Source organism: Microtus oregoni, unplaced genomic scaffold, assembly GCF_018167655.1.
Source record: "Microtus oregoni isolate MIOR12 unplaced genomic scaffold, Mior012 000002F_ref0000024, whole genome shotgun sequence".
Taxonomy (NCBI): Eukaryota; Metazoa; Chordata; class Mammalia; order Rodentia; family Cricetidae; genus Microtus; species Microtus oregoni.
Genome location: NW_024543061.1, coordinates 31,622,026 through 31,647,341, shown reverse-complemented (window position 1 = coordinate 31,647,341; position 25,316 = coordinate 31,622,026). Strand labels below are relative to the sequence as shown.

At 51.8% G+C, this 25,316-nt stretch overlaps 1 protein-coding gene across 9 annotated transcripts in view; it reads left to right on the top strand.

The window, feature by feature from the left end:
- Positions 1-25,316, top strand: part of Iqsec1 (IQ motif and Sec7 domain ArfGEF 1) — a 325,272-nt gene that overhangs the window by 249,017 nt on the left and 50,939 nt on the right. The window contains exon 1 of one of the 9 annotated variants that reach the window (XM_041640229.1): positions 2,883-3,028. The exons of 6 other annotated variants lie outside the window; for them this stretch is intronic. Coding sequence is in view for 2 of the 3 variants with exons in the window: in XM_041640185.1 (XP_041496119.1) it covers positions 22,768-22,832 (65 nt within the window). In the remaining variant the exon portion in view is untranslated. Of the gene's footprint in view, positions 1-2,882; positions 3,029-22,554; positions 22,833-25,316 lie in introns of those variants that run through there. 2 more of the 9 variants (XM_041640185.1, XM_041640222.1) reach the window with 2 other exon arrangements.

The following is a 25,316-nucleotide window of genomic DNA, read 5'->3' as shown; positions in this document are numbered from 1 at the left end:
GGATGCCTGTTGGCTGTCTTACTCCAGCACCTTGGAAGATGGTCAGCTGCATCTCACCAGCTCAGGGAACAATCAGAATTCAAGTCTGGAGTGTATGTTTCACTGACAGATCGCTGAGTACATGTCACTCGCCATTGCAAAATTAAGAAAATGTAAGCTGAACCATCGTAGCATGGGGACTGTCTGTACTTGACTTTCTGAGACACACAGACCAGCAGAGGAGAAATGTGGGTGCTGGGAGCCAAACTTGGGTCCTCTGTAACAACAGTGATTATTCTTAATCACTGAGCCATTTTTCCAGCTCCCCAAATAGGTAGTTTTTTTTTAAGCAAGTGAATTGGATTGTGTTTTGATTGTGTTTCTTTAATGCGCATTTAATTACAAGCAGGAGTGGATTTTTTTTTCCTGAACGGCTCTCATAGCCTTGGCTGTTTTCTAATGGGTTAGTCATCCTGTCGATGGAAGGAACACTTTCTGTGTTAGGAAAATTAACTATCCTCTCATTCTCCTCATTACCTCGTGCGCCAGACATGTTCTCAGGGTGCCATTTGTCTTTTTTACCTTGTTTGTGGTATTCTGATTCCACTTATATAGTCCAATTTGATATAGTTCAATACATCAACATTTGCTTTCTTGGCTTCAGGGAATGAAGCATCTGTATAGTGCCCTTTGCACACCATCCACGTGTGAGCACAACAGACCCGCTCAGCAGCCTCAAAGGAGCTGGGGTAGGGATTCCATCAGTTCCACCTACCGTTTCTGTGGGGCTCAGAGAGGTGATAAGACCCAGCTGAGTCACAGCTGCGGCAGTCCTGGTTAGCCTGTCTTCTATCACCTACCCTCCTACCAAGCCCAGTCGCTGAGCTCCACGCCAGCAATATTAGTTATAAAAACTACTCAAGAATCTTCCTCCTTGAAGTGCTGATTCTAAAAATATGTTTTTAAACTATTGAAGTAGGTTGGGCATGGCGGCGGTCCACACCTTTGATTCTAGCACTCGAGAGACAGGCAGGAGAATCCTTGTGAGTTTGAGGTTAGCCTGCTCTTCCAAGGGAGTTGCAGGCAGTTGAGGCTACATAGTGAGACGAGACCCTGTCTTAATCAGACTAAAACAATAACCCACTTGCTCTTAAAAATATGCAAGGGCATAACTAGGTTTGGGGGAGGGGAGATGGTGAGTGGGGATAAAACTTACACCTTGCCCCATAAACCCATCCTACTGTCCTGCTATGGGCACTGGCAAGGTGCCATGGGTTTACTTTTGCAGGGGGGAAAGGTCTTAAAAATAATCTCCCAAGTACTGGGATTGCAGCAGTGAGCCACCAGGAGTGGGTTTATGATTGCCAGGGGTAAGGGAGAGGAGGACCATGAGCTAGACTTTCCTTGGCTTTGTCATCAATATTCAGTACTTTAGGGCTCACTATATTCTGAAAGAGTCGGGTGTCAGCATGGAACCTAACACCTATAATCACAGAACTGAGGCAAGAGGATTGTCATGAGTTCAAGACTAGCCCGGGCTACATAGTTCCCTGCAAGCCTGGGCTAGAGTAAGACACTGTCTCAAAAATTAAAAGTCAGGCCGGGCGGTGGTGGCGCACGCCTTTAATCCCAGCACTCTGGAGGCAGAGGCAGGCGGATCTCTGTGAGTTCGAGGCCAGCCTGGTCTACAAGAGCTAGTTCCAGGACAGGAACCAAAAGCTACGGAGAAACCCTGTCTCGAAAAATCAAAAAAAAAAAAAAAGAAAGAAAGAAACAAAAATTAAAAGTCAGGGAATAAAATAAAATAGAAGTCCGGAAAGGGAAAGCGCCTTCACCAAGGTCACACAGCCTAGTGGCCGCCCTATCCAGCCCCCACCTGCTCACACATTACATCACTCCCCCAGATTCCTCCAGGCTGTACCGCGGGAGCTGAGTCCTTCCAGCCTCTCGCCTCGCCGCTTTTATGCACCAGAGGGCGCTGCTCGGTTGCCTTACGGGGCCGGCTCCGGGTGCCCTTGCTCCACCTGGCGGGGAGCGGGGAGCGGGAGAGCGGGAGGGGGGCCGCAGGGCCTCTGCCTAGAAGGACAGCCTGGCTTTCGGGGTCGAGTGCTGTGTTGCTCCCCATTCCTCTGCTCTCCACTGCACAGCCCGCAACTCTTTCCCATCCTTGTCTTTTCCTTAGGTACAGCCACGCGCACGCACCTTCCCTGTACCTACCCCTTGCAGGCCCAGCTACCCTATCTAGGCCATTTCTTCCTCAAACTTGGGGTCCCTAGTCCAGACTGCCCTAACCGATTCTCAAAGATAGTTGCTAGGCTCCCTGAGGCCCAACCCAGCATTTATTTGGTGCCAGGTTTATTTCGCTAGCAGGATGAGGAGATCAGCCTTCAGGCCCAGATTCTCTGCCCTTCCTTCGCCCGACTGAACAGCTTGGGCCCTGGAAGGGAAGCAGAGGGGCGTGGTGCCCGAGTAGACCTCAGGAGCCTCTATGCTGTGTGACCGGAGCCAGTGGCTTGCCCTCTCTGGCCTATCTCAGCTGGCTGCGAGCGTGGGAGGAGGAGCACTGGCCGCAGGGGCGGCAGTTCTCCTTGGGAGGGCCGGGGAGTGTGTCTCCGGGCTGCTTTTTGCCTGGGTGTTGATTTGGGTATCTTGAGGTGCGTAAGGGAAAGGCAAGGGGCTGTCGTGCAGACGACTCCGTGCCGGTTTTCCGCGTGCCGGGGAACCTGGCCTAACCGCTGCGGCGGCCCCGCGGCCTCCAGCGCCCTCCACTCGCCCGGGCTCGGGTGACGTCGTTGACTGGGGCGGCACCCGTCCTCCCCGCCCCCCGACACACACACACACACACACACACACACACACACACACCTTCGGAAGGGGGAAACTGAGGCCCGGCACAGAAAGGACCCCCCGCCAAGGTCACGTCGGGCGGGGGCGCGGGGTCAGGCTCCGATTCTGTGCGTCCCTGGACCCCGCGCCCCTCCGGCCCGACGCGTAGGGGCCGCGCTCTCAGCGGGTCGGCGCGCGCTCGGCGGCAGCGGGCACCTGAGAGGTAGGAGCGGGCTGGCCGGGAGCGGGGTACACTGGCGGGGCCGGGCTGTGCGGACCCCGGTCGGCTAGTGGTGCCGCTGTGGTTTCGCGCGCGCGCGTTGCGGGTTTGTAGGCTTGGCGGACCCGGCGCCACCGGCCTTGCTTGCGGAGCGGTGCGGCCCCTGGGAAGCGGGGAGGACGCCGCCGAGCAGCTACTGCGCTCTGCGGACGGCGCAGCAGGGTGCCGGAGATCCGGGTGGGGGCAGGCGCCTGCCGCGCCAATGCGGTGCCTCCCGCTGTGCGGGGACAGAACCCGGGGGTCGACCTGTGCCTCTCACCTCCTTTCCCTCCCCCCACCCCCCACCACCTGGAGAAATCCCGTTTCCCGGTCCCGAGCCTGCGGGCGGGAGGGAGGTCGAAGCATCTCAGGAATTCGCTCCAGCCTGCTAGACTCGCCCGGGAGTGGGTGAAAGCTTAGTTCGGACTGAGGAGCCTGGGCCAGAGGGACCTGATCCAAAATTGGCCCTGCCCCTAACCCGCTGTGTGGCCTCAGGCAGCCCCTCCTGCTGGATCCTGGTCTGGAGGGAAGGGGGTCCTGTAGGTACCCTCAGTGAAATCAGTTCAAGTTCAAGGCTTAGGAGCCGCAAGTCAAGAGACTTCTGGGCTCAGTCCTGTATGGGACAAGAGGCAGACCTTAGGGGTGTGATGTACTGGGCGCTGGTAAAGGAAACCCATTCCTATGCTAGGAGCCTGGGCCAGGAACTTTTGGGTGAGGCTCTGTGTGAGAAATCCCACCCCCACCCTGAGCACAGCAGCTGCCCTTAGACTGTGCGTTAGCAGGCTGGGTCAGCCCAGATGTACAAGGACCTCCCACACACCTCCAGAAGTCCCAGGGAAAACCCCCTTCCATGTTTCTGCTGGGTAGTAACTACCCTAAATTGCCAAGCTCTAAACTGTCACAGCTGATCTCTCACTGGAGCAAACTGAGCAAAAAGATGACAGTGGTGTCTCCTCCTCTGGCTCTGTCCATTCCATGAGACTTCCAAGGACAGCAGTGGTCTCTGCCTGGCCAGGCTTGTGTTGTGTGTTGTTCTGAGCATGCTCCGTTCCTGGTGGCCAGAAGCAGGAGTCTGGCTGTGCACTCTGCTGAGCCACTGTTCCCTTTCATGGCCAGCATCTACCTGTCTGTGTTCGCACTGGCCAGTCAGTGTAGCCCCTCACCAACTTCAGAACACCAATACCAGCTTGGCCTTCCCTACCCCTAGCATTGTGTTCTGTTCCTTATGGATGGCAGGGTGGCCAGACCCGTGAACCCACTTGCCCATAAGAGCCCAGGAATTAAATTTGAAAAAAACCTGCACCCCTTAACCCCTTCCATCCCCGGTGCTAGAAAAGACAGGTGAAGAGGTGACTCTGAGTGCTACAGTGCCCACAGCCCAGACCCCGAGTACTGTTATTCTGGAGGGAATACCTAAGAGTCTGAGACCGGAGAGAGGCAGGGACATGTCCAAGGTCACATAGCACATTCAGGGTTTAGGGGCCTAATCCCACTTCCCAAGCACCCCAGGCATTCTTGGGTAGCCACCGTCTGAGGAAGGTGCCACAGGACTGGAGGCCACCACAGGGGTCTGTGCAATGGAAGAGCAAAGAGAGGGACCAGTGCTCTCTCCCTGTGAGCGACTCTGGCTCCTGCAGCTTGCAAACATTAGATAATCTTAGGTCTTATGACTAAAGTTCACTAGTCTAGTGGCTGCTTAAAGGGCCCATAGCAGTCCCTGCTGTAGCTGCCCTGCTCTGCTCTGCCTGCCACCCTACAGCAGGCCTCTTCCCCAGTGTGGGCAAGTACCAAGCCTGTGGCTGGAGAGCTGCCCCCACCTCGTGTCCTGGTAGTCCTTATACCAGCCTCCTGACACTGGCTTGGAGTGGGTGTATCTGTGCCCCTAAGTGTTCCTAACCATGAACAGCTAGCCTTGATGTCACCTCTCAACACAGCACAGTATGTGTGTGACGCCATTGTGTTTGAGGACAGAATCTTCTGGTGCCCCCTACCCACCACCACCACCCCCAGATACCTTGCCTTGGCTTGGCTCCTGCAGGAATGAGCTCCCTATTCCTGCTACCTAGAAACCAGTTCCTCTTCTGTGTTCTCTTCTTTGTCACTTTTACCACTTCTGCTGAGCCCTTTGCAGGGCAGCATCATCACTATGGAAGGATACAGTGACTTTGGGCTGGTGGGACATTGGCTGTTACAGCAAGAGCCAATTGGTATGCCAGGCAGTAGGCAGGCAAGTTCTTGGTGACTCTGAAGAACTGTGTGACTTTCCCTCCTACCTCGTGCAATCCATAACAGGCAGCTCACAGGGGCCTCACATCCATTCCATCTGCAATACCCCAAGTCAGTCTCTCAGCTTGCACAATACTTCTGGAAGCTTCATCTTCAAACAATGATATCACCCCTGTAGACCAGCAAAAAGAAGGCAGAACTTTTTCCAACCTACAACCCAAAGGTTTCATAGTAGTGAGTTAATTACTTTGGAGCACCAGTGGTCTGCCAGCCTGTGGGCCCAGACTCCCTCAAGGACAGTGTACTTGGGGCAGGATGGTTATACATATGAGGCTCGGCGTTCGTGCTGACCACATGGGTCTCTGCATGCTGTGTGTGAGCTCCTGCTGCCTCTGTAGAAGGGAGCCTGTCTGCATGTGTCCTTCCTCCGCAGGGCACAGAGATGGTGTAGGGAGGGAAAGAGACCTTGCCTGTCCCTAATGCTTGGAGCCAATATGAGTTTTCTCATGAACTGCACCCAGAAAAGAAATGCCGTGCCTTAGAAAGTAGTGAGTTTCTAGCCGGGCAGTGGTGGCGCAGAGACAGGTGGATCTCTGTGAGTTCAAGGCCAGCTTGGTCTACCAAGTGAGTTTCAGGACAAAACCCTGTCTCAAAAAAAAAAAAAGTGAGTTCCTTTTCACCAGTGGTTTACAAGGTAGAATGAGCTTTAATGCTGTGGGGGGAGGGGTATTTAGCTCCAAGAGTCCAGGACCAATGTTGTGGTGTTTTGTATCTTGTATTAACTCTCCCAAGGATTGTTATGGAACACAGAGGGGATGGCAAGAATCATGAGGGTGATTCAGTGTAGCCAGGCACGGGGCAGCTCAGTCAGATGCTGATCTGAGGCAGAGTTTTGGGCTTAGCCTGGGCATTTGGTCTGAAACAAACCAGGAAGAAAAGTGAGTGCCTTATGGCACATCCAGGGGCAGCGACTGGTGGCCCTGTTACTCATGAACTTGGGGAGCCTGGCAGTCTTAGAGCTGCCCTTGCTGAAGTATCCCTCCTTTTAACCTGCTCTCCCGTAGTAGGCCGGGGCAGAAGAGAAAGAATGGTTTGTGTCCTAGATAGGGTTACTATTGCTGTGATGAAAGCAGCGTGGTGATTAGGAGAGGGTTTATTCTTCTCAGTTCCACATCACTGTTCATCATCAAAAGCAGTGAGGGCAGGGACCCAGAGGCAGGAGCTGATGCAGAGGCCTTGCTCCTCAAGGCTTGCTCAGGCTGCTTCCTTATAGAACCCAGTACCACCAATCCATGGGTGGCCCCATCCACAATGGGCTGGGCCATTCCATGTCAATCACTAATTTAGAAAATGCCCTACAGGTTTGCCTACAGCCTGATCTTATAGAGGCATTTTCTCAACTGAGACGCCCTCTTTTCTGACGATTGTAGCTTGTGTCAAGTTGGCACAGTTTGGACGTGATGAGGATGGGTGGCAACAAGAGGGACTGAAAGGTGATGAACAGGACTTGGAGATAGCCTTCTATGTCCTCAAGCGGGGGTTTAGATCCAGCTCTGTTTCATAGCTTTGAACAAGTCACTAGACCTTGCAGAGTCTCAGTTTTCTCCTATTTATTTATTTATTTATTTATTTATTTATTTTTGTTTCAGTTTTTGGCTTTTTGAGACAGGCTCTTACTATGTAACTCAAGCTGTCCAGAACCCACTCCATATGTATAGTCTACGCTGGCCTCTTCTTGACTCAGCAATCCTCCTGCTTCAGCCTCCTGTGTGTTGAGATTGCAGGTCGCACCACCATGCCTGGCTTTCTTTCTCATTGGGGTGATGACAACTCTGACCGCCAGCTAAGGCACAGAGCAAGCACGCCATATCTCAACAGTTATTTTTCGTTACTTCCTTTGTGGGAGATGACAGAAACCACCTAGAGCCTCAGTCCAAACAGCAATGTCAGGTCCACATTTACAGAGTAATAGCGGTGATAGATTTTGTTGTCAGAGCTGAGGTCACCACGGGAGCAAACAATTCTGCAAGGAGGGTCGTACCTGTTCCCGTTCCTGTCAGACAGAAACAATAAGGAACGTGGGTTCTGCCCCATTAGGTGTGTTTTGTCTCTTACTCTGTCACCTCTTTGTGGCGAAGAGCCTTTTGAAGTCAACCCTATCTTAGTGTTTTCATTTCCTCCTGGATTTGTTGAGTAGGAATTTGGGAAATTCTGGTTCTAATCCTTCAGTTGTACCCCTCGGTCTGTCTGTCCTTCTCCCACTCCCTTTGTCCCCTCTGTTGGAGCCTTGGGAGGGACTTTATGGTTTCAGTTCCTCCTTTAACTCTCCATTCCCATCTTCAGCTTTCTTGATGACCTCACGTATCTGAGGAATTCAGTCCTACCCACAATGGAACAGATCTGTGTGCAGTGAGGTCCCCCTCGCAGATTCCTCCCAGGCAGGTCGGCATCTCTGGGTGAGGCATTCTCTGTACTCAATCTCCACTCTGTGTCCCTGCCCTCCCTGGGGTTCCAGAACCAGCTGCAGGCTCTAGGCCACAGGTCCCTGCAGGGAAAAATGGCCAGAAGCAACCAGAGGGCAGACACTGCCCCTTCCCGCCCTACCCCACCAGCTGCTGCTCCTGCCAAACAGGTCCTGGGGCCTTGGGTCACATGTCCAGCCAGCGCTGACTCTGGCACTGGTGGATTAAGCAGGGACTCAGGGTTTGACCCGTGCTGGCTTCTGACTGGGCAGAGGGCTGGGAAACCTCCACTGTGTGGGCACAGAGGCTCCTCAGAGGCTACTGTGGCCACCTTTCAGCAAGACGCTCCACCCAGCACTGAACCCAGGTAAGGAAAACTGATGCCCCGCCCAGATCTTGGTGCTATCTAGAAACTGAAATACCCATCCCAGGCTCTTTTTATTTAAGTGTTTGGGGAGCTGGGAGGTGACTCACAGATTCTGGCCCTCAGCACTTTCTCGCCTGGTCTTAGTGCCTGCTGGAGCTTGCACACAGCACAGGATATCTACCCACCAACCCCTCTTTCCAAATGTGTCCTCTTCCCTGGGAGAGAGTCAGACTCTGGAGTCCCTCCTGGGCCAGCAGTCAGTTCCTGGCCTGATAGGACATAGCCCACTGGAGATAAACAGCCTTCATTTCATCTCCACAAGAGGAGAGGAAGAGCTGAGGACCAGGTATATCAACAACCCTTCTCTTACCTTACAAAGTGGGGAAACCCACCCATTTCACAGATATGGAAACCAAGTCTCCAAGATACTCTTCTGCACCCAACCCCTCCCAGCATTTCAGTGGCCCGCCCACAGGGTCCTGGATGTTACAGGCTCTGCTGCTGGTCCTCAGTGGGTTTCCTGGGTTGTATGACAAAGGGGGCAGTTCCTCTGGTGCAGAAAACCCAAGGTTTTGGGAAGGAAGTCATGGAAAAGCCAGCACCTTGGATGCCATTCAGCCATGAACAGCCCTCCCCACAATGTGCAGTTAGCCACAGCTGTTGTGATTGACTTGGTGTTTGTTGTACCATAGGGGTCACAGTGGTGCCTACGTTAGCATGTGTTACTTACTCAGGGACTCTGAAATGCTGTGGTGAAGAATGTGCCGAGACCCCACACCCCTCGCATTCTATAAATCTAGGCTCTGTTGTCACTGGCGTTGGATAACTGAGATCCACTTAGTCTTCTAGGGTTCTTAGGGCCCATCCATCCCTTTCCTTCTGGGACTTTCTGTGTTGTGTGCATGTCTGGTGACCCAGTGCTTGCTAGAAGTTCAGATCATGGTCAAGAACTCCACCCTGGAAGAGTGTATGTGCCCCTCCCCCGAGCGAGTCCGAACAGCATTTTGAGGTGCCTGTCAGGTATATAGTGATCTGTCACCTTGGGTGTATTTTTTTAAAGGACCTCTGGCAGCTCGTTGTGAACTGGGCCCCTGGCAGCCACCTCCCTCCAGCAGGCATGCAGATTGTCAACTCTGGCACCAGATTGTCCTCATCAGCGGGCTGGAGGGAGGCTGCAGCCTGGCACGGGGCAAACAGCAGGAATTGTGGGCAGGAAGAACGGCTCCTCTGTACCCAGTAAGGCCCCAGGCAGAGACTAGCCCCCTACCCCACCACCAGCTGATTCTGGGTTTAGAGTGGGGGTGGGGATGAGGCCTAGGAACCTGGCTCATGCCCAGCCTGGCTGCCAGCTGGCCACTGTGTGACCTTGAGCCAGCTCTGGCAACTGTCCTCCATGCTCCTGACTCAGTGGGGAGCCCAGGCTGGGTGGCAGCTGCAGGAATCAGTGGAGGCTGTGTCCTCTTGCGGAACCAAGCAAGCACATGCCACCTGAGGCACTAGGACTGAGATCTGTGATGTAGGAGTGGGGGTGATTTGCCTTCAACAGTTACAACTAAATACCTTATAGGTTTTTAGAAGAGACTGAAGGCAAAGCTAAGGCTGGCCTTAGTGACATCTGGACCTGCAAGCTTCCTACCGCTGTCCATTTCCACCTCTCCCAGAGGGCTGGGGCATGGCTTTATCTCACCTCAGATCTAAGAGGGGAAGGTAGCAGGTGGCTGCATGGGGCCATAGGTCATATATATTTGTTGGCCCTCACCTGTTTTCCCTGCTTCCTCCAAGAAAGCAATAGCCACTGTTGGCCTGGGGAGGGAGCAGGGACCAGAACGCTCAGCCATTCAGTGGGCCAGATCCTCAAACTCTTCCACTGTTGAAATGCTGTTTGTGCACCCACACAAGGACAGTTGGAGGCCTGCACTCTGCTCTGGGCCTGAGGTCTGCATTCACCAGAATAGGGCCTTTGAGTCTTCACCAAAGAACCCTGGGAAAGTGCCTTATGAACTCTGGTTAAAAAGAGATGTGCAGATCCCAGCAGCATCTCATTTTTGCCCTTCCTGGCTGTGCATCTGGTTCAGACACATCTGCATCGATGGAGATGCCAGCCATGAACATGCAAAAGCCCTCTTGCTTCTGAGCCTGTTCCAAGGATGTATTTATGAAGGTGTGACAATACAGACAGGGACACAAAAGCTTGCTAACAACCAGTAGCCCTAAATCTGTGTTGAGCCTAGGGGCAAGTACACAGGCAGCTGACTGTTATCCAGAGAAAGGGTTATGTTCCCCCAAAGGTCACCAGGAAAATGACTAGGGACCTATGAGAAGATAGCTAACATATATCTCCCCAAAGGAGCTGAGACATGAAGGTGGGCTTGGGATTCATTGGGCCCTAGGCTGCATGCATCTCTGGGCTCAGTCACAGTCTCCAGGCTGGGCCAGCTAGGCTGCAGTTTCGCAGTTAGACAGCAGGTGGCACCAGCCTCCAGCGGTGGTCGGTGGTCTGACCTAGCAGGCCTCTTTCCTTACTGGCTAGGCTTCTCTGCCCCTCACCCACACATGATCCCTGGGCCCCAAATGCAGTTATTGGTACCCCATCTTTTATCCCCTCTGAGGATTGTTCTACCAGCTGTGCCCTGGCTGTCTTCTAAGCCAATATAAATTTGCCCAGACCTAACCTAGAGATAACCGATAGAATCCCTCTTTTGCAGGCAGCATAGCTCAGCATCTAGAGTCAAGTGACCGGGTTCAGATCCCAGCTTTGTAGACTTTGAGATGAAATTCTGGTTACAGGAGAAAGCAGGGTGCCCCAGTGAGTGGGCAGGTATCAGGCAGGGAGTGCTAGATAGAGCCATGTCATTCTGTCTATGCACAGAAAGGACAGATGGCCATCCCTGCTGGAAAATTTGGTGACCATGGTCAGGGCCTCCCTCAATGCAGTATTAGGGTGCCTGGTTCAGCACCTCAGCCCTGCCTCTTGCAAGCTGAGCACATTTGGGTTGAATCTGAGGTTCCTAAAGCACCTCGCAGGGGCACATACCGTGCACGCCAGAGGCTCAGGTTGTGGTGTGATTGGGGTGAGTGAGATGAGTGGGGGATGCTCCACTGATTCTGCGTAGAGATCCAGAGCACACTCATCCCTTTCTAGACAGGGTCGGATCTAAGTGTCTGTGGGGCCTAGGAATAAGTAAGGCCACATGGGCTTGGTTAAAGCAAAGAAGAGTCTTGGCCAGCCATGTTTTTGAGTGTGATCTCAAGAGTTAATAAGTTCAATTCATTTTTGGAATAGCTGCCGTCTGTCTGTTTCACTTCATTTTCTCTTGGTGGAATTTTCTAGAGGCCGAATGCTGTGTTGACTGATGGAATGGTACTGTTGTCTTTGTGTGCTGAAAGGATGGCTCTTAATTTTTGATACGGCAAATATTGGTAGCTATAGCCCTCATGAACAAGTTGCAGATCCTCAAAAAAGAGTGAAAAGAAAGACAGGCATCATGGTACAAGCCTATAATCCTAACACTTGGGAGACTGAGGCAATAGGATTGTCGTGCATTCAAGGCTAGCCTGGGCAAAATCAGTGGTTTTTTTAAAAAAAAAAAAGAGCTTAAGACTGAAAAGTTCGAGTGTCACTTGCCTGTATTGGAAAAAGATTGTAAATAACAGCTGATAATTGTTTCAACATGGGACAAACAGGAATGTGGGAATTACAGCCAGATAATGCTCAGCCACTCAGAGAGCCCAACCATGACTCAGTACCAGGTTCCTGAGACTAGGCAGGTGGCTAGACACTCAGGGGTAGTTCCGGATATGTGATGAAGTCCTCAGTCCAGCTGAGCTGAGCCAGGCCATTTTGGCTCAGAGCTACCCATGCCCCCAGTGCCAGCTGCTGGCCTGGGAGTCTCAGGATCTCCTATGTAGGAGGCCCTGCAGGCAATATCAGAAGTCAGAGACCTGTATGTCCCCGTGGGAAAGGTGAGAGCAGGTCTGAAGTGTGACCTCCCAGGCTCAGGGTGCCAATGAGGCTGCCACCTGGTGGTCAGTGGTTGGAGGTTACTGTCTAGAGCTGGTTCCTGGTTCTGTGCCTGGCTTCTCAGTGTGTGCAAGAAGAGGGCATGGAGGAGAACAGGTCCATATGAGAACCCTTTATTCAAGCCTTGTGTTCCCCACTTACATGGGAAACATGTTACTTACATGTTAACTTACATGGTTAAGTCTTCAAAATATACTAGAGGACACTGGGGGATGTCCCATCCCCCTGGTTCCTCCACGTTGGGGACTACAGAAAAGCTTGTAGTTTCCAGCGACCTGGCTCTCTCCTCTAGACTTTGCCCATCATGGCTCAGATTCTCGTGTCTTATTCCACTTCCATGTTTATGTATGCTAGTATATATAAGCTTTACTGCCCTTATCTTTCTTTGGCCTCCCCAATGCTAAGCAAGTCCTCTGTTGCTGAGCCATAGCCCAGTCCCTCAGCCCCTACCCCCATTTTTCAGCATCGACTGTGGCGATGAGAACAGACACCGTCTGACACCTTGAACAGCCTGCTGTTCTCGCTTGGCCCGAGGACGTAGGCATTATTATCTTTTATGTGGAAAGGGTTTGAGGTTCAGAGAGGTCCTTAATTTGCCCACATTGTACAGCTAGAAGACAGCAGAGCCAAGAATCAAAAGCAGGGCTGGCGGATGCCAGATAGCCCTCTTGGTGGCTGTAGCCCACGTAGCCTTGCTCCAGAGCAGCCCTTGGAGTAGCATGTGGCCTTGTTTGCTCCTTTACTTCATTGTGGTTGAAATCCACCTGAAATAGATCTGCTGGGGCAAAACAGGGATGACAATGGGTCTCTGAGCCCCACCACACATAAAAGGAAGGCGCAGGGGATGGGGGTGAGAGACATTGCTTGTTTTCTTTCTCCTCATCTCCTGTTTCGGTCTTCCCATCATTTTCCAGAAGAGCTTTGTCCTGCACCAGAGCCTTTGCCCCAGCTTCCCAGGTACACAAACAAGCCTTATTTGCTGCTCTAGAGCCTGGATGCCCTGTCCAGTGCTGCCTAAACCAGCTAGATGACCCTGAGCAAGGGAATTAACCTCTGCCTCCATTGCCAGTTGAATGGGGATATGGTCAAGATTAGCTAAGGTCACATGTCATAAGCTCATAAGCATTTAGATACCTTAGCTTTGGCTTTATTGTTTTGTTTGTTGTTGTTGCTCTTGGAGAACACACACATACACATACACACACACACACACACACACACACACACACACACACGTGTTTTGCCCTGGAGCCATAGCTGTAGTTCCTTTTGGCTTTGTTTATTATTTCTTTTGTCTTAATTTGAGATGCTGCAGAGATATCCTTGACCCATGGTTCAGAAGGTACCATATGCCCCCCAGGAAGAAGGCAGCTCCTTCCAAGGGGCCCCAGGCCTGTTGCCACTGCCATCAAACCTATTCCATTCCTCATGCCTCCTCCATGGTCACTCTTGCTTGTTCCCATATCAAGAGGTAAGCCTGTGGCCAGAAGGCCCAGGCAGCCCCAGCCCTTCCATGGAGGTGCTTGTAGCTCTTAGGTGGCTGGGTGCTATGTGTCCTAGGGTCTTCTGCAGATGTTCTGGCTTGTCTGAGTCTCCTCCATTTGTCCAGTATTTGGAAAGTCATAGTTACTCTGAGTCTTCTGGGGGAGTACTCACCCTAGAAAATGTGCCGGATGGCAGTACTGGCTCTGCTGGTTCAATTTTCATCCAAGGTGTGGAAGGCAGATGGTTACCCATGCAAGCCCAACCACACAGCAGGGCACCCTGGGAGCAACGGTATATAGCTAACTGGCCACTAAAGAGAAAATGCACTGGAAAGTAGTCTTTGTCCCAGTCCTGTGGGATGGTGGGTGGCAGGCTAGATAGCCAGGGTGGTTCTGTTGTCCAGCTCCTCTCAGTGTCCTCAAAGGGTGGAATCATATGAGATCAGGAAGACAATGCAGCCCAGCCTCTCCCCTGACTGTATGGTGTACTCAGTGTGAATTACCAGTAACCAGGGTAATGGTCTCTGAGGTTACGCAGCTGGTGACTGGCAAGCTGAGCAAACACTGCTAGAAAGAATAAATTGCCTTCCCAGCACCCCAGGTGTCCAGCCCTGGCTATCTTTGCCATTGAACATAAATTACAGTTGATTATGAAAATTGCTAGAGACCAGAGGAACTGTGGGTTGTGTCACTTGGAAGATGCTGGCTGCAGGAGCTGAGGGGCTCCTTAGTATATTCGGGGGTGGGGGGCTCTCTCACTAGCCCAAGGCCCACCACAGACTATAAAGTTACTGAGATTTCTCCCTAGCCAGCAGCAGGCCTGTAGTTAAATTCCAGCTCTGTCACACTAGCTGAACGGCCTTGAGGCAATCAGTTTGACTTTCTAGGGTCTCCATTTCTCCGTAAACTCAAGAGTGCGTGCTGGAAGTGTTTCAGGGACAACACAGTTCAAACCAGTACTGCTGTCTGGGGTAGTAGAGCATCTGGGGCATTGAGTGCTGCTCCTGCTTAGCCTGCAGGGGGCAGCAGGGGGCTGGGGCAGAGACCAGTTCGTCTCTGCAGTGGATATGGGCTGTGGAGGCCTCCCTTGCCTGGTCCCTGGCAACCTCCTCACTTGCCTTGGGCAGACCTGACTGAATCTTTGACTGGACTTGACTGTGGCGTTTCTTATAATGCATGGTATGGTGCTCAGATTTCCACTGCTTACAGAGCAGAGTACTGACAGTGTGAGATTCAGGCCACAGGTGAGCTTCCAGGTGGGCCACAGACTCCATACCAGGGGGACACTCTGGAGGAGTCACTCTCCTTCCACTGCCCCCTCAACCCTTCTGGGTGTTTCGAGAACAAGGTATTCATCAGAGCCAACATGTCTTCGAGTGCCTGTCACCCAAAAGGTTCAGTTACCTTTCTTGTTTACATGCATAGTGACATTATTATATGTTCTGCAGCTATCAGAGCATGCACATGAGCATGAAGTGCCCACCTGTGCCACATTCTCCTTAATGGGGGTGGCCACTGTAAGCACGCACACACACCTCTTTCTGTTTTCTTCCTGCCCAGCTGTACGTGGAACCCCCAGCCCTGTGCATGCTAAGCAGATGCTCCACCTCTGAGCCGCACCCCAGCTCCATTTTTTCTATCTCAAACACAGCACTCCGCAGCTTCCTTTTCTTTTAGCAAGATTTCTTGAAGGTCAATCCCTTACAGGTGTGAAAAGCATCCTTCTGTTGGATTGCTTGAGCAGCCTCCTGTCAGCTGGGTTCTCCCCGACTTGCCTATCTCCAGGCTATAGAAGACGGAGCAGGCTTCTGCAGCAGTGTCTGGTTTTGTTGATTTCTTGGCATGTGAACATGCACTTCATGCCGCGGATTGCTTGAGGAGAGCTGTTAAACTGACTTTCAACAAAGACGATGCTGGTGGTAGCTGGGCAGCTGCATTATCATTGTGGGGAGCATTCACCTGGGGATGAGGCTGCCACTCAGCACGTGTGACTCACCTTACTGGTTTGAGGTGGCTCCATCACTTAAAGCTGTGTTTCTTCGGAGGAAACTCACGCTCTGGGTGCCAAGACCTCTGTGATCACATTGGAAAACAAGCCCCATGTTGTAGAATTGCTGTCAGGCTTATGTGAAGTCCAAGAACTGGATGACACCAAAAACTATGCATTATCTCAACCCTCTCACCCAGGCCAGCCTCAGCCTCCTGGGGGTAGGCCTGTCTTGGCATCCTGAGGTGCCTAGGCAGGGCATGCCTTGGAGCAGGTGGAAATAATGCCGCGGCAGTCAGTGTCCATGATCAGTTTTCATGTTCATACCAAATATATCTCCACCCTTCCAGGATGCTACCTCCGTCATTCCCAGCCAGTGTGCTAGGGTCCCACTGGTCGAAGTCTTCCCACTGGGACAAAAGAAGGTGTTGTTTAAATCAATTACACAGAGAAGATTGCAGGGGGGAATGTTAACCCACTTAAGAGTGGCTGGTGTCTCAGGAGCCCTTAATGGCATCCATTTGCCAGGCAGGCGCCCCAGCCCTTGTTATAAAGGAACACATCTATTCATTAAGCTGAAGCCGCCAGGCCCAGGCCTGGCACCACCCAGCCAGCTGCTCTTGGCCGTGAATTCAGTGCTTAGGAATAAACGGGCCTGCTCTGCCATGGCCCCTGAAGTGGGGAAATCAAGTGGGCTAGTCTGCAGGAGGACAAGCCCTTGCAGCCTTCAGATAGGTTGTGCTAGGTCCCCTCGATTTCTCTGCCTGCTTTAATAGGCAGGTGAACCCTTGTTTAGGTGAAACTGGAAGTAAAAAAATTCATGCCTACAGTGGCCATGGTGTCAGTTTATTTTGTCTTGTTTATAAACTTCAACCAGAATACTCCTTTTCATGTTGGGCCTCTTAGCACACTGCACACAGGACCAGCACTTTGAGTTTCCTCTGGCTTTTCTAGAATCTGTGGAGTCCAGAGGGGTGAAGGAATGGCTCAACAATATTTATTGATCACCTACTATAGACCAGGGACAGGATGAGCCAACAGTTTCAGAACATCACTCTGGTGGAAGTGACCACCAGTAGGCAAGTGCTAAGCAGGGTGATTATGGATCAGGGTGAGCTCATTCATTCATTCATTCCATAACCCAGCTATGAAGGCTCAATGACACATTTAGCAAGCACAGAATTGGTACACCAGCCATGGGTTCAAATTCTTCATTCACTTTTCTTTTTAACTCTGCCAAGACCAGAACTCTTCTTTCCTCTGGGTCATTGTACATTTAGTCCAGGGCCTGCATCCAATTAATACCCGGGGTCTAGTTTCATGGTTAAGTTCATGATTGGGAGCCAGGTGTACCTAGCTTATCAACCAGGCACTAGCTGTGTGTCCTTAGGTAACTTTCTCCAGCTCTCGTGTCTCAGTTTATCTGTGAAATGAAGGCTTGCTGAGGATTCAGTCTGATGGCTTCTGTAAAGTGCCACTTAAGAGGTAACAGTTCTTTTTTAAGAAGAGGAGAGGCTGGGAGGGAGGGAGGGAGGGAGGGAAGGAGGGAGGGAGGAGACCGAACCTGTCCAAGACCCAAGATCACACACTAAACCATGGTGCTTTGGACCATACCAGAACTGTTGGGTTCTCAAGCTATGAGCATCACTACTGTAGGAAGCAGCCAGGTTAGAAAGGGATGCTTACTCACTTAGCATGTTGGCTGCTTTTGAGTTCTTGCCCTCTGGAAAGTAAGGGTGGAAGAGGGGAGGAGCTTCAGGCACCAGGGTGCAACCTTGTACTGGCCCTGGCTAGGTGCAATACGGTCACCACTACCCTCACAGGAACCTTTGGGTTGAAGATGCTATGGGCCTGAGCAACGTGGTGAGGCTGGGGTAGTTATGGTCATCCTATACTTTCTCTGAAGACCTGTTGTAGCACCCCCTGCTGTAGCACCCCCTGTTGTAGCACCCTTCTACCACTCTCCCACGAGGGACAAGGAGCTAAAATGAGGGCTTTTGCTGAGGTTGTAGGCAGTAGAATTGAAGTGTACCAGGCAATGTGGCTAGTGTGGGTGTGCGTGCGTGTGTGTATGTGTGTGTAAAAAGGACAGCTGGTGGCTGACAGAGATAGCGAATCTTGGGCAGCAGGAAGACTAGCCTTGAACCATATCGTTTGCCCTTGGACAAAGACTTCTGAAGCCTCAAGCCCACACCCCCAGGCCAGGAAGGTGGGGTCTGCTCACAGGTACATGAAGGATATGGGGCACACAGGGTCTCTACCATCACCGTCTTACACTAATGTGTGAAGGGTAGTAATGGGCACTGGGGACCCGGAAATGCACAAGCGTCTAAGGAGATCCTGAAAGAAGGACCATCTTGGCCTCTTTGTTCATGCAGGAAAGCCCTTCTGGTGCCCAGGTTGTTTTCCTCAGATCCTAGTGCAGGGCCATCCTGTGTGTTCGTTTAAACTTTAAAGGCTGCAGATCAAGAGCCCCCAAGGTTCCCCTTACTCCCAAATTCATCCTGTTTACCTTTCTTAGGGAGTAAAGGGGAAGCCCTATCTGTAGGGTTCTTCTGTGAAAACTGATCCAAGTTTGAAATGGGAAGTTGGTCCCTCTTAGAAAGACCTTTGTTAGAAAGACCTTTGTTTACCTGTTTGTCCTAGGGCACACATCGCCTCACTCCCCAGAGGTCACACCTCAGACCTCTGGGTCTGTCTCTGTTCTGTTTCTCCCAGTTTGGGTGGTTTCTATCTGTTTGGTTTTGAAATAGGATCTCATGTCATGGCCCAGGCTGGTCTCAGATTCAAAGGTACAAGCAATCTTCTTTCCTCGACCGCCCGAGGACCTGGGACCATAGCTGCAGCCCACTCAGCCTGGCTCTGTAGACCTTCTTCACTGCAGCCAAGTCACATGACTAAGCTGTACTCCCTGACTGTGCTACCAAGGCAGTGTGATACTGGTGGAGAGTGTGGCCAAAAGCCTGTTTCAGTGACAGTGTCTGGCACATACCCACACGCTCCTAAGTTTCCCTGTTCACACAGGAGGGTTTGTTTGCAGCTCGGAATGAATGGCCACTGAGCTTCCCTGCTCAGCACAGAGCCTGGCTGGGATAGGAAGTTTCCAGCAGAGTGGTCAGTCATGTGTTAATGATTAACAGGCAGGGGCCAGCAGCTTGATTCTGCAGAGAAGCTCCAGGTGATCTTCCTGGCCTACTGCAAGGTACATCCAGGTGAGAGCCTCAGAGCAGCTCTGTGTGCAGGGTTTCTGTGGACCAGCTCTGGTGGACTTGAAGACCTTTCTTGAGGTCGCTAAATCAAGTAGCATTGCTTTAGTCCTTTGCAGCACAACGTCTTTTACTGACTTCTTTGCTGTGCTAAGGTTTTTACAAAGTAATAAACATGGTTTAAATTTTCAGTATTTTTAAATTGGGCTGGAGAGATGTGTCAGCATTAAGAGTCTGTACTATTTATTCTTGCAGAGGACCAGAGTTCAGAAGCACCCACGTCAGGTGATCCACAGCCTGCCTGTAATTCTAGCTGCAGGGGATCCAATGCCCTCTCCTGGTCTCTAAGGGCACCCACACTTATGTGTACAGATCCCCACACACACATAAAAAAAAAAAATTAATGTTTTTGAAAACTATCAGAAGTCAGACAGTGTAAGTCTCTTTGAAGCTCTTTCCCACCATTGTCCCAGTCAGACTTCAGGTGCAGGGGCCAAGGACTCTCTGGGATCCCCAGTTCCCCTTTTCATGGCAGCCATTGGTACCTCTTCCTTGTGTCTCTTGTAAACAGTGGTCTGGGAGGGCTGTGGTATAGCTCAGCTGTGGAGTGCTTGCCTAGCCTGTCCCACATCCTGGGTTCATCCCCAGCATAGCAGAAAGCAAGCACAATCTCAGTGCTGTGTGCTTACAGTCCTATGGAAGCATGCTCACGCTCCTGTCTGATGAAACAGAGCCTATTCTATGGCCTTATATATCTTCCAATGCCTCCCCTCCACCCCCTGGCACTGTCACCGCAGCCAGAGCATTTGCAGTGCCATGGCCACTGTCTGTTTAGTGTGAGTTTCCATTGATGGGTCATGCAGTATTGCAGAATTTATTTCTAAGAATAAGAATTAGGCTCTCATGTGCACAGACTACCTGACCTAGTCTGTTGATTTCATTGCTGTCTCCCCCACAGTGTTTGCGGTCTACTCTAGCAGTTCCTGCCTAGGCACAAAGTCTGCTTGGATGAACAAATTTCACCAAGTGGCTGGGGCCAGTGTGAGTCTCCTGGTGGGGATTTGAGATTCTTCTGGGAAGGGCTGACAGCTTTGCAGGCCACATGTCTCCCTTGCAACTGTTTAGTTAGTTAATGCTTAGTTAATGCAATAACTGAGTGAATGAGCACAACTCCCTTCTAATAAAACTTTATTAATACAAAGACAGACAATGTGCTAGATCTAAGTCTCAGCCAAACCTTTTGATATATGTATCTGCTAGGTACCCAGGGACCCAGGGTCCCCAGAGTAGGCATAGGGTGGCTGCAGGAAGAATAGGGCCAGCTCTTCCTCACATCTATGACATAGCTTACTCACTTAAGGAGGGAGGCTCAGTAGAGAAACTGGAGTCAAAGCGGGGAGGTTCTGACTTGGACGAGGGGTTAGTCTGGGAGAAGAGACATGGAATTTGAACCCCAAAGTCTAGTCATGAACCAGGCAGACTGGGGGTTCGGAGGACTGAGTAAAGCTTAGCTGTAAGAAGCTTACTATTGCTTACTGTTGGCAAGGCGGGCAGGAGGGAGGGATTGGGAGCAGTGCTGGAGAGATGGCCTATAGCCAGGCTACATGAGCCTCAGCCAGCCAGATGTAGGGAGGAGCTGGGCTTCACCCTGACAGCTTGGGCTGTCACATGTCTGGCCATGGAGAGCAGGGAGACTGTCAGAAGCCAAGAGGATGGTAATATGTTGGGATTATGGTATCTAAAACAGGCCAAAGCAATCAGCTAAAACCCAGGCCCAAACTGGATCTAAACATTCTTACGACTTCGTTGCTTCCCACATCTCTTAGAGAAGCTCCTATTTACCCCTCAAGGCCTAATCCAAAATGCCCCCATTATTGTGACCTTTCTAGGGTTAATAACACCATATTAAGATATACTTGTTACTGTAGTGTTCCCTCATTGGGGACAGGGTACATGCTTCTTAATGCTGGGTAAATTTAATCAGGATATTGAATCAGCTAGGGTAGAGATGTCGGATAAGTTAACACTCTGAAGAAATTGGGACTCTGGGGACTACAAAATTTGCCAGAATGGGAGGAATAACAACTGATTCTGTCTGGGTAGTCATTTCTGCAGAAAAATCAGCATTCTCCATGTCTCCCAGCCAGGACTTTCCTTATTCCCATGCACAGTCATTTGCTATGAATTTGCCAGGCACTGGGGCAAGAGCGGGATGCGCTGTGTTCAGGAAGATAAAATCAGGAGATAGAGGCATTTGATTTGCAGAGACTCACCCCACAACCACACCACTTGCTCACTGGGGAAAGCTGACTCCATCTAAATCCCAGCCTAGACTTTGTTGCCAAGACCAGTCTGGTCGGCTGTGTGCCTTGGACCTGGAAGGAGTGCCGAGATTCCTGGTGGATCTGGATAGCTTGACTGGAGCCTGCTTCCCCTGAGTTCCTGAAGCTGGGCCCGGAGGGATCCCTCTTGATTCTATTTGTATCACCTATTTTTAGAGGGCAACTGGGACAGAGTTTGGAGTTTTCTTCTGGCCTCCCCACAAGTAGCTATTGCCGTCCTGTCTCCTGCCACCTCCATACCTCACCCTAGCCAAGTGGATGCCAAATATGGCCACTTCTGTAGCATGGGAACTTCTGTAGCCTTCTAAAGTGGATGAGGAGTGGTACTGCTTCACACTTGTCTTTCAGGCATCTTTCAGGGTTCGCCCTGGTCATTGGTTAGATATGCTTGGCAGAAATGCTCATTTTCATCCTTTGCCTTTTGCTGAAAATTAGCCTTCCTACTGATGAGCAAGAATTCTTTCTGGGAGATGGAGTATTATCAGTATGCAGTTGTCGGAATGCAAGTATTTCTTCCCCCTCTAAGACCTTTTGATCTAGGTCTCACCAGCCCAGGTTGGTCTTGAACTCAGGATCTCCTGACTCAGTCTCCTAGGTTCTGGGATTACACAGACTCGTGTTACCTTGTACAGCCTGTGTATTTTTAACACTGCCTCTGCACTCCCCTCTGCTCCTTGCTGGTGGGGTGTTCAGGGTGGGTGTTTGATTTGTGTCTATCTTCTTGCTCTCTCCTTGTATATCTGGCCATTCTACCAGTGTTGGTACCGGGCACCTTGCCTGCTTTGTGTGTAATAAATGAGTTAAGTATACACAATGGGATCGATCAGCAAGCTGTGAGAGCTTGTAGATGGGGAAGGAGAGGGCAAGGGAGGTCCTCAGCTTCAGTCTCCTTATCATTGAATGGGGCCTGAGATAACACTTCACAATGCTGCCCACTGGTCTGGGTACCAGTAAAGCCCCCTACGATTCTGTTCGTTATTGCTTCTAGCGTGTCACTGGCGGCAAAGGGTGTGTGGGTATGTTTGGCGAGAAGCAAATTACTTTCCACCAGAACTGGGGCTGGCGCGTCGGAGCCCTGGAACGACTTGTTGCTCCTCTGTTTGGGGGTGCAAAGTTTTGTATGCTGAAGCCAGTCAGGATTGGCGCAGATTGAGGTTTTCGGCGCGCTCTTACCTGTTGCGCTTACACGTAGGGAAGACGAGGGCTTGCAGTCCCGCACCCAGTGCTGCAAGCCTGAGACTCTTCTGCTGCCTTGGCAAGAGCAGAATCTGCGCTCCTCCCGGAACTCACGGCTCTGGCCCCGCCTCCCAAAGAGCCCCACCCCCGCCCGGTGGCCCCGCCCCCTCCCGACCACATTCCTCGGGCCGGACTTGCGCTACGCCAGGCAGGCGGCGGCCGGAGGGTCGCTCAGGGCCGGCATTTGGACTCCGGGACGTGGTGCTGCGTGAACCCACGGGCGCAGGCCGGAGGGACAGGAGAGGGCGAGTGGTGGGCGGACGGGTCGTCGGGGATCGGGTCCGAGGTCCGGCGGCCGCGGTGGGAGTCGCGGAGGCGCCGCTCGGCCTGGGTCCCCGGGCGCCGGCCCGGGCCGCTCCTGCGGCGGCCGTCATGTGGTGCCTGCACTGCAACTCAGAGAGGACTCAGTCCCTGCTGGAGCTGGAACTTGACAGCGGGTAAGGCCAACCGAGCAAGAGCAGAGGCCGGCGGAGGGAGGTGGGCCCCGACTGGGGCGGGGTCGTCAGCGGTGGGGATCCTGTGTGCCAAAGGGGGGCTGCGGGGATGGGTGTGACTGTCAGGGCAGAGCGCCCGGCCTGCCTGCCAGGACCGGGTCTCTGTTAGAGAGGGTATGTAAGGAAAGAAGTGGGTTGTGGGCACAGGAGTTCTGTGGGGAAGAGTGGGAAACTAGGTGTGTGTGTGTGTGTGTGTGTGTGTGTGTGTGTGTGTATCAAGGGCAAGACAACAAATGGCTTGTAGTCTGTATCAGGGAGGGTAACCAACTCTGTCCGTGTCTTGTATCCGATTTCAGTGCACATACTGCCAGGGGCTTCTCCTACAAGTCTAATTGTTAGAGACCCTGGGCCCTGGGTCTGTCTGCATTTATGTATACACTGTGTCAGGGAGACTCCAGCATGAATGTGCTCTCTCTCTCTCTCTCTCTCTCTCTCTCTCTCTCTCTCTGTGTGTGTGTGTGTGTGTGTGTAGATACTGCACACCTGGCTGGGTGGGTGCTGGGGTGCCTGGAGTTTGTGTGGCTGCTGTTTTTGACCAAGCACAGACGTGAGTGGGGCTGCTGGCTGGAACTGTGGGTGTTGTTTACCTGCTGGAGTGAAGCTTGTGTCTGGTCCAGGAAGGAGTCTGATGGTACAGAGAAGCTGGCCACTCTTGGATTTAGGGGTCTATGGGAGGCTGTCTGAGTACCCTAGGCCTGTGTTTATGAAGAGAGAGAGAGACTGTGTGTGTATGTGCTAGGAATATTGATTTCCTCTTGCTCCGCAGCACAGCTGCCCCTGAGCTGTACGCAGGCCCCTCCATGAGCAGGGGTGTGGGGCTGAGGGGATTTGTTGACAAGTGGACTGGGCCTCTCTGGGAGAAGCCCACCTGGAGCCCTTTAATCTTTTATTTCAAAATTTCCCAAAGCCTGCTTGGCAGTTGCAATGAAAAAAAAAAAATGAGTGTATTCTGCAGTACCCTGTCCCACCCCAGGAGTGGGGTTCTGGCCTGAAGCTTCATGTGGGGCTGTGGGAAGTTTCCTAAGACCCCATAGTTCTAGCATCGAAGGCAGAGGCCAGGCATGTTGCAGCTGCACAGTCTGTCTAGAAATGTGGCTTCCTCTGGGATTGGGGGGTCACAATCAGATCCCACAGGTGGTCAACACCCTGCACACTTCCTCAGCCATCCCATCCAATGATTGAATTCCTGTCCTGTTGTGCTAACACCCTCATATTGCCAGAGAGCAAAGAGTCTGGACCTTCAGTCTCATCAGTAGTAAGACTCTGAGGTTTATTGAGTGCCTAGTGTATATATACCAGCCTCTGCCCTAGGGACCAGGGACACAGCAGTGAACATAGCTCAGAGTTGTGTTTTTAGTCCCCATGCACCCAGCAGTGTGACCACGGGAAGTGGGTCAGCAGTTTCTGGCCATACCTCTTCTCCCCTAGAACTGAAGGGGTCTAAGGGCTTTTCATCTCCTTCAAAATCTCCCCAGTGTCACCCCTTTCGCTGTTTCTGTCCCACATCCATCAGCAGAAGTTACTCTGTCTCTGATGGAAGTCTTCCAGCTGCAGGGGTTCCTGCCTAGATTCTGGATCTGGATTGCTTGTTGGCAGCTGCTCTGCAGCCACAGTGGGGCCCAGGTATCCTGGAGAGCAAGGAGCCCTGCTCAGGTGCAGCCCATCAGCAGCAGAGCAGATGGGCAAACCCCCACCCCCACCCCCACGTGGTTTCTAAGGAAACCTGGGAGGGCTGGAGAGACTCATGGGTGATGTGGAGGCTGAGCTAGGTGCTCCTTTGGCTACAGAGCCTTCCTGGGACCTTCTTGCGTCTTACCCATAGTTAGTCCTTTTACCTAGTCATCTCCTGCTATCTAAACTCAGATAGGAGCTAGCATGTTCCAGAGACTTCAAAACCCCAGTCTCTGTGCCTCATGTCACTCTCAGGCTGGCACACTGTCCTGCATTCATAGGCTTCTTGAATAGCATGGGCCACCTGATGCTTCACTGTTTCCCACATCACAGCAGCACAGGATTGTTTACCTTATTTTTTTAAAGGAGCACAAGAAAGGCAGAGAGCCCAGTGGCCATACCTGGACCACAATAGTTCCAGGGGCTCAGGCCCAGATGTTACGATAGAGGGTAAGCCTCCGGAGGCCCCTACCAGGACTTGAGGCTTTCATTCAAGGAAGTCGGACTATGAACTAGTTGTGCTAATATTTACACAGCTTTGGCGTAAAACTTGGACAGGACTGACAGCTGCATGGTTGAATAGCCTGATGACTGGGCAGATGGGTGTTTTTAGAAGGGATTGGACAAGTGCTCTGTGTGTGTGTGTGAGAGAGAGAGAGAGAGAGATGTACATGCACATGTTCAGGTGCATTTCTATGGCTAGGTTCTGCAGACATGGAATCCTGGGTTGCTAGGTTATCAGGAGTCCAGAGCAGC